The sequence below is a fragment of the Lagenorhynchus albirostris genome, chromosome 3 (assembly GCF_949774975.1).
Source record: "Lagenorhynchus albirostris chromosome 3, mLagAlb1.1, whole genome shotgun sequence".
Taxonomy (NCBI): Eukaryota; Metazoa; Chordata; class Mammalia; order Artiodactyla; family Delphinidae; genus Lagenorhynchus; species Lagenorhynchus albirostris.
In genome coordinates this window covers 35,813,703-35,822,991 of record NC_083097.1, presented here as the reverse complement: position 1 = coordinate 35,822,991, position 9,289 = coordinate 35,813,703, and the positions used below count along the sequence as shown (strand labels likewise).

The 9,289-nt window shown below is 47.2% G+C and overlaps 1 protein-coding gene across 2 annotated transcripts in view; it reads right to left on the bottom strand.

Moving 5' to 3' along the window:
- Positions 1-700: 700 nt before the first annotated feature.
- Positions 701-9,289, bottom strand: part of NIM1K (NIM1 serine/threonine protein kinase) — a 70,071-nt gene continuing 61,482 nt past the window's right edge. For both annotated transcript variants that reach the window (XM_060146047.1, XM_060146046.1), the window contains 2 exons: positions 3,827-4,095; positions 701-1,518 (listed from right to left, as the gene is read on the bottom strand). In XM_060146047.1, the coding sequence (XP_060002030.1) occupies positions 769-1,518; positions 3,827-4,095 (1,019 nt within the window). In that variant the 3' untranslated portion in view covers positions 701-768. The remainder of the gene's footprint in view (positions 1,519-3,826; positions 4,096-9,289) is intronic.

The window sequence follows — 9,289 nt, the reverse complement described above, 5'->3', positions numbered from 1 at the left end:
ATTAGAGGTTTTCGATCCTAGGGGCAGGGGGATGCTTCTACTGGGAGACCCAGTAGGGGTCCAGTGACTTGAGATCTATGGCTACCACATGGTCACTTTGGGATCCCCATGCCAGGTGACAAGCCGGCAAAGAAAGGAGCTATTATAGGGGTGGGAATTACTGACCCTGACTTTCATAAGGAGCTAAAGAGGAGTATGTCTGAACCCAAGAGTGTTACTTTAGAGCCTCATAATAATGGTGAAGAGGCAATTGCAGCGACCACGAGCCAACAAGAGCAAGGCATCTAAGGGTTCAGATCCTTTGATGGTAAAGGTCTGGGTCATACCACCCAATCTAGACCAGCCGGAATGCTGGCCAAAGGTGAGGGAAATTTACAATGGTTGATGGAGGAAGGAAGGTATGAGTCCGGTTACAGCCTCAGGACAAACTGCAGTAATGACTAGACTATCCTGCACAGGAGAGGAAGGACCTGGCCTATTTTTTATTTTGCAGCACCTTAAACAGCGCCTGGCACATGGTAGGCACTGCGTAAGTATTTCTCGATTAACTGAGTGAATGCTAGAGTTTGAAAACAAGATGAGGTTGCAAACCAAGCCAGAATCTGAGCTAATAGACTTTTTTTGGGGGGGGGTGGGTGGGCGGAGGGGAAATGCATATCTTAGATTTAAATTTATTTAAAAATTACAAAAAAGTCTCCACTCAAGTTGGTGAAAAAATTTGAAAGCAGCAACAATGATCTTGCTTAATGACCAGCAGTCTAATACAATTTATAAAATTGAACAAAATTTGGATGTGTGTCTTATGCCTCTGTAGACACGGGACCCCTTCTTTAGGTCCCTCTCTTTAGGGTCTGGTAGTATCATTATTGGGACACTTTCCAAAGCCTTTTTCTTTTGGACTCTATGCAAAATGATTCGATAGACGCCTGTGATGGAGCTTCGGGCATCTCTCCCTTGGTTATTTCGAATATGCTCTTCCGTAATGCCCAAGTGTTCTAAAGTGCTTTTGACCTCATTTTCTTCTTCTTTGAGGGTGCTGGTTTCTGACAAATGTTTCGGATCCAGTTGGAAAGGCTCCAGAGGGGTGGGGTACGGCACTCCTTGCATCCACTCATTGTTCATGATGGAGTCGATTCCGTACCTCTCGGCGGGTACCTGCTGGAGGACTCCCCGGATGAGCCGGAGGCAGGGCTCTGACACGTGCGGAGGCTCGCTGTACGTTCCCTCCAGGATGCTCTTCTTCAGTTTGGCCACGGTCTCTGCCCGAAACGGCATGGTGCCCGTCACCATGAAGTACAGAAGCACCCCCAAGGCCCAGATATCCACATAAACGCCAACGTAGTGCTCGTCTCGAAAAAGTTCGGGCGCCGCGTAGGGAGGAGACCCACAGAAAGTGTTCAGCATTTCACCTTTCTTACTTACTGTGCTGAACCCAAAGTCCCCCACCTTCACACAAGTATTATTGGTATAGAACACATTTTCTGCTTTCAGATCTCTGTGAATAATCTGGTTTTCATGCTGTGGAAAGAAGACAAAGGGGGAAAAAGTCATCATTTTCAAAGTAATATACCAACATTAAAGATGCAGCAGTTGCTCTGAAACAATGAGGTGATGATGGTGTAACAACAGAAATTCAATGGAGATCAACTTAAGTCATGTCAGACCTCAGATCTTGAGAGCTGCCCTGTCATAACCGTTAGCCCAGGGTAAAGCCCACACCCTCCAAGCAGACCAAAGGTTCTGTTCTGTGGGGTGAGGGTTGGAGTCTGTCCCCCACACGTGGACTCAGGAATTAGGGCCAGAAGTAAGACCCAGATCTTGTGAAACACAGCGAAACAGTCATCCTTCCTTTCTGAGACCATGCATGGGTTTTTCTGGCTGAGCAATGTCTTGAGTAGGGCCAACCCCAAGAAGGTGAGGAGTCCTCTCCCAAGTCCACACCCCTGCTCCTTTGGGTGGGCTCCTTTATCGCTATAGAATTCAATAGAAGGGAGGATACTATGTTGGGCAAGGTTCTGGCAGCAGATCCAGTCCCTACCCTTGAATTCTGGATCCAGGCAACCTTGAAGACCCTTGACCAGTTTAATGCCAAGGGCTCTTGGGAAATGGTTTAATGTCACTTTTCCGGCTGGATCTCCTGTGGCAAGAATCCAGGCTTTGGAGACTGACATCTTGGTTAATTCTAGATTCAACTATACCAGGTGTGTATGTGAGTGTTGCCTTCCTTCTTTGGAAAATGGGACACTGAGAACCGCCTCATAAGGCTGTTGTGAGAACTGTATGTGATGCTGTATCTATAGCATTCAGCATGGTCCTGGCACATAGCAAACAAACCTGATAAAATTTGAATCTATGTCTATCATTCACCCTTCCTCTTTTTGGAGACCAGAGAGCTAGGAGAAAGGTCAGGGTGTAGAGCCTCAGAGGACTCAGTCTGCATCCTCTACTGCTGGATCCTCTTCTGCTCTCCCACCAGATCTCTTTTCCAAGTAGAATGTGCAAGGCTCTGCCCATCTGCTCCATTGCTTGGTAAGGGTCTGGCTTATTCCCTGGCCCAGGGAAAGTTCACCCCAGCACAGGGCCACTTAGATGACAACCACAGGTCTGAAACAGCCACTACCATCACACTCAGGTTCTCCCTGCTCACTTCTTTTTCCTCCCCCTCTCCCTCCCAGCTGCCATCTTGGGCCCCTTAGGTCACTAGTAACCTGCTAATAATTTGGCCAGGAGCTCACTGATCCCAGTTCTTGTCTCACGGCATCCGAACAGAGGAGCAAACTAGAAACAGCCTCTCAACTAATATAGACACCAGACAAGTGTCTCTTCCTGCCAATTGGACTGAGAGCTTGGCAAAGAGGGCAGAAAACCTTTGCACTAACAGAGTGGTACAAGCGGTCATCAGGTCTGCAAGTCAGATTCCTCCTGTGTGCCCAGCAGGACAACCAACAATAGGGAGGGCACAGGAGAACCAGTTCATGGAGGAACTGGGGAGTATGCTTATGGAGTCCAGGTTTATCTAAAGACATAATCAGAGAACTAATATAAGAATGACACAAGCAAGTGTTAATGTGTTGAGCACAGAGGCAGCAAGAGCTAGTGGGGGGCTTCCCTGGTGGCGCAGTGGTTGAGAGTCCGCCTGCCGATGCAGGGGACACGGATTCATGCCCTGGTCTGGGAAGATCCCACATGCCGTGGAACGGCTGGGCCCGTGAGCCATGGCCGCTGAGCCTGTGCGTCTGGAGCCTGTGCTCCGCAACGGGAGAGGCCACAACAGTGAGAGGCCCGCGTACTGCAAACAAACAAACAAAAAAAAGAGCTAGTGGGGTTCACCAAAGGCATGAAGATCAGCGCAGGCTGACCCAAGATTGAAGAAAGTTTCACAGAGAGAGACAGAACTGAGCTGGGTCACGAAGTGTGGATGGGATTGAGGATGTGAGATGTGAAAAGAGGGGAGAGGGCATCCTAGACACAGAATTAGGGAGGCAAGGCCAAGAAGCAGTGAAAAGCCAGCTCTCCGAGTAGTGGAAGACGGGGCTGGAGGAATGCATGTGGCCAAGGAAGGGGTGATGGTCATCCGGCTGCTCAGAGTGAGTCCTGCCAACTTCCACAAAGGCCAGGAGGCTGCCGTGGAACTGGAGATCCCTGGGCATTGCTTCGGAGGCAGGGAGCACAATCCCAGCCAGACATCTGACTCTCGCAGAAGGGACTGCTGTCTGCCCTTGTAGGACTAAAGTCTTCGGGGATGCTTAGATGATGGTAAACTAAAGCCCCATGGTCCCACTGTGGGTATAATGGGAGCAGGACTCTCCCTCCTCGCCCTGCTCACCATGTGCTTCACGGCAGACACAATCTGGGAGAAGATGAGCTTGCTCTCTGGTTCTGAGAACTTCCCTTCAGTGCTGATTTTCCCAAAGAGCTCCCCACCCCCTGCATACTCCATCACCAAGTGGAGCTTGGATAGAGTCTCCACGACTTCATAAAGGCGGATGATGTTGGGATGGTGCAGTTTTTCCATGCTGGAGATCTCGCGGGATAGGAGCCTTTGGGTTTTCTGGTCCAACTTGGTCTTGTCCAGGATCTTAATGGCCACCTTTTCTGGAAGAAAAAAAAAAAAGTCAAAAGATGTGCCTGAGTTCATAGCTATTTAGAACTGGAAGGAACCTAGTCCCTCTATTTCACTAGACACAGAGGTTAAGTGGCTATTTCCAGCTCAGAGAGCTCCTCAGCAGTAATGACAAACAGCAGTTTTTGAGGTCAAAATCCATGCTGGTCCCTCAGATCAGTGTGACTCTACCATGTACAGGTTTTAATGCCAACTCCTGCCTCCCAAGGAGGTTTCAGTTTGGTGAGCTTTATCCAGTTTTCTGGATAAAGTTAAAGCACCTTTATTTAGCCGACAGAGCCCCTCTTGATCAGGCCCAAGCTACCTCTTCAGCCCCATGGCCCACCGCTCCTAACCACCTCCCCATGCACCCTGTAGTCTAACGTTACAGAACGTTTTGCTGTTAACTGAAAAGGTACAGGACATTCATGCCTGGGATCTTTCCTCTTCCTGGATCTACCTGGATTATTTCCTCTCTCTGGCTCATCACTCCTTCCTGTTCTTTACTCAGTTAATGCCGGATGAGTCTTCAGGGCCAGCCTCAGAACCAACCTCTTCCAGGAAGCCTTCTATGACACCTGTCCCAGGAAGATGATGACATCCAGTTTCTGTGTATTCTCTGTACTATAATCTCAGCACATCTACCTATAAATATTGACTCCTCATCTGTTTCTTCCTCCTACCCCCTTCCTTGCGTGGGCTGTTTGATCTGATTTGACTTTGTCAGTGCCTGGCACACCATGTACCAGTACAGGAAACACCAGTGCTCGGTGTGTCTGGATTGTTGGAAAGCCATGAAGAGTCGGGCACTGCAAGGTGCTGCTGGTGGGAGGACTAGTTGGTAAGATGGTTCTGGACTGTAGTTTGGTATTACGTCTTAAGAGTCTTTAAAATGGTCACACCCTTTGACCCACCCTTTTTACTTTTGGCAATTAATCTTAAAGAAATAATCGGACACGTGTACAAGATTGCTTGTGTAAGAAGACTTCTCTAACACTGGGAACAGCTTAAGTGTCCAGCAAGAAAGATGGTTAAAGTGTGGTTCATCTCTCTCTAATGGTACAACATGCAGCTATCAAAACAATCACGTTGATCTTTATTTATGACCATGGAAAGTTGTTCAGTATAGAACAAGTGAGGAAAAACACAAATGTGCATTCGCATAGGAAAAAATCTGGCAAGATATACACCAAAATGTTTAGAATAGTTATTTTATTAATGGGGGGATCATGGATGGTTTTCTTTTTTTAAAGCTTTTATTGGAGTAGTATAGTTGATCTACAATGTTGTGTTAGTTTCAGGTGTACAGCAAAGTGAATCAGTGATACGTATATATATCCACTCTTTTTTTTTTTAAGATTCTTTTCCCATGTAGACCATTACAGAGTATTGAGTAGAGTTCCCTGTGCTATACAGCAGGTTATTATTAATCTATTTTATAGTCACGTATATATGTCAGTCCCAATCTCCCAGTTTATCCCCCGCTAATGGATGGTTTTCCTTTAATTTTTCTTTTTTTTTTTTTTACTTATCTATGTTTTCTAATTTTCCTACAATTAATTATACAATTAACATAGATTGTGTAATAAAAATGGTTAATGTTTGAAAATGAATGAATCGCTACTCCGAAGTAACACTTCATTCATTTTTTGGTTCAAACTGGACCAGACTTTCTATTAGATAAGAAAGAATTTTGCAGGCAAATAAACAGGGAGAACGGGATGGCAGGGCGCCTGTTTGACGTACTTGCAAAACAACTGGTTTGAGGACCTTTTGGCACAGTGGTTATGGGCATGAAAATAGAAGCTGCTAGTTTAAAATAGGAGTGTTATCGGTTTGTTAAAGTAGGTCCATTAGGACTCCTGGAAGACGAAGAGGCAGGGCTCGCTGGTGCCTGAGGTGGCCGCGCTTGCTCGGGTGGGGAAGGAGGAGGGAAGCTACACGGAGCAGGACCCTCAGGGCTCCCGCGACCTCCGCAGGCAATCCTCCCGGCAGACGGATGGACCGCCACGGCCGGTCCCCGGGGCGTTCTCGCCCCGCTGCTCGCGTCCTTTCTGCTGTTGAGGCTTTAGGATTAAGATTCCCCGCCGCTCTTTACCTGAAACAGAAACTCTGGTTTTGTGTAGCCTGGTAGGCGAGCTGTTATCCCAAGGGCTAGAATAATGAATTCCGTCCTTCAGCCTGGCAGCCCGCCTGCGGAAGGGGCCGCTGCTGCGGCTGGTCCTCCCCAGCGCAGGCCAGGATTCTGCTTAGGTGCGGGTCCCTCTTTGCCGCCCCCTCGGCCGCCGCAGCTGCACGCGCGCTGCTCACCCTGCGACCGCCCAAGAATCCGGTTGGGGTGTGCGTCCAGGCCGCTGTCTCAAACCTCCCTTTAGGACAATCCTAGTTTTAGATTTTCAGTTTTATATTTGAGCGGTTCTTAGGAAAGGCTGCCCTCCCACGGCCGGGACCAGAGTGAGGCAGGAGAATGTTTGCGAGAGGAAATGCGTTCTGAAATTCTACACCCTTAGGCGTCCGATGGCTCACTCTAGTCCCAGCCTGTTTCCTCCGCTTTGTGTTAAATCAGATTATAGTCATGCCGCATAACGTACATGTATAATCATCTGAAACATCTGAAAAAGCCCTGGTGTTCTGAATTGTCACTAAGTGGTAGAAATTGCCGGCTCGGGAAGAACTGGGTCTCTAAGTCCACCCTTTCAACAAATGTTCAGGCAGTACCTACTCTGCACCAGACTGTGAAAAAGACAGACATGTTCCTACAGTCCAGTGAGACTTTGAAAAAACCCTCATTACAAGCGTGGCACGTGTTAGGAAGGGGCGCACATAGGAAAACAGAGAGATCCCTTGAGAAATGACACTTGCCTTGTGAACAGGAGGTGAGGAGGGAGGCCCAATACTTGGCCATGGGAAGGGGACAGTGTGCCAGGTCTGGGCGAGATGTCACGTTTGTGTTTGAGGATCTAAGAGGAGCCCACTCCGCTGGGCATGGAGAATTGGCAGGCTGGGGGGAAGGGGTCCCAAACCAGCCTGCAGCGTAGGCAGGCGTCACATTACCCAGAGACCTGGAAATTATTTCAAGAAATGTAGTCTTGGGGGTGGGAAGACGAAGAAATACACTCTCAGAGAAAAAAAAACTTTGCCAGACATATCAGTAAACAAAGGATGTTGCAGCCATTAAGCCTTCACATTACTGAAGGTGCGGCCTGAGGGAACTCAGGATAGAAATGGGATGCCAGCCATCGAGCAGTCAGCCCTGCTGCCACCCGACCCCCCCTGCACCCTGAGGAGACTCAGAATGAGAAAGCGCAGGATACTGGCCCCAGATAGCTGAGGTGCACATCAAAGGAATGATTTCAATGAGTCCCGACTTTTGCATCTTCCCATACACAGAAAAGTGCTGAATTCCTTAACTTGCAATATCCGGTTTTCTTTAATTAACAGTAGTAATCTTTTGAAGTTCTGACTACCTGGTCTTTGTTGCAAAAGCTCCTATATACCCTGGCTCCCCCCTCACCTCTTCAGAGCCATCTGAGAGACTGTGTCCCCAGCTTAAGTCCTCAGTTTTGTCTGCTGAATAAAAGATAATTCTCAACTTTTAGGTTGTGCATTTTTTTTTCAGTTGACATGGTGATGGAGATTGAGGTACAAACTTCCAGTTATAAAATAAGTCACAGGGATGTAATGTATAGTTCAGGGAATATAGTCAGTAATATTGTACTAACTCTGTATGGTGACAGATGGCTTACCATGGCGATCATTTTGTAATGTATAAGAAGATTGGATCACTATGTTGTACGCCTGAAAGTGATGTAGTATTGTAAGTTAATCATACTTCAATTTTTTTTCTAAAGTAGCCTTTATTTTTAGGGCAGTAGGAAGACACTACAAGGTTTTAAGGGATTGTCATAACCAGATATCCACTTTAGAATGGGTACTCTGGCTGCAGTGTGGGAAAGGGATAGGAGCAGAGCACACCTGAGGGCAGGGTGGTGGTTTTGGAGGTGATGATAGCAACCGCAGGGAGAGGACTCTCTCGGTAGTGACGGAGAGGAGAGAGAGAGAAGTAGAGAAATTCGAGAGGTAAACCTCCCCTTTCTCCAAATTCGTTGAAGAGACTGACACATTTCCTTAAACCAGGACTTGCAAACTCAAATGTCTCTAGAGGCCAGGGTGGAAATAGGGTGGAAAGCTTATTGTAAGGCAACAGGGAGTAGTGGGGACTGTGGAGTCCTGAGAAGTACATGCCCCAGAGCAAAGGGGCAGCTGCTACTCAACTCCAGACAATTGTTACTGTTTGGGATGTAGACTCAGTGTTATCAAATCTAATTTTTTTCAAGAGATATCTGAATTGTAATGCAGTCATTCTAATCATTAAGTGTCAGCAACGAATTCAAACTTTCAAATCTAGAGTGGACCAAGCAAACTCTGTCTTTGGGACCAAAGGGACAGGGGGGAGGGAGCAGATATTAGAACCTAGAGAGTGTTGTGTAGAGAAAGCTACCTTGAGGGGAGCTGAGACGTCCTTCCAGAAGTACAGCTGGCCTGAATCAACCTCACAGTCAGGCTGGGGGAACAGATCTCAGGCTCTCCCTCTCCTTCCTTTGATCCAGTTCAAGGGCTCCCTACAAGCTAAAGCCAACTGGAACCCATAGGACTAAAGAGACGTGATGAAGTCTGGGGCAGAGAGCAAAATGAAGGGTGGAAAATGGATCTGGGGAAGCAGGTGGAAGATGTCCAGCACAGTGGGCTAGGAGGGTAAGAGAGGGGGATGCAGTGGAGCAAAAACAAGGGGATGGACCCCGAGTCAGAGGGTCAGGGAAGATTTTTAACACTTTCCCTGGACTCTAAATGTTAACTAGAGGAAAGTAGGGGAGAAGCAATAAGGGGAGATTCTAATAGTAAGGTTGTATAGGAGAGAAGATCTTGAGGCAGGAAAGATCTTGAGGCAGGAAAGATCTTAACTAGAGGAAAGTAGGGGAGAAGCAATAAGGGGAGATTCTAATAGTAAGGTTGTATAGGAGAGAAGATCTTGAGGCAGGAAAGACCCTAATACCTTAGGGTAATGGTCTATATACTTTTTTGATTAGCTTCCTTTACTAATAAACATTTTTGAGCATTGCTCTCTATGTATATTTATTTATAAATTATATGCATGCACTACTAATATACACATTTTAAGTGTATGTA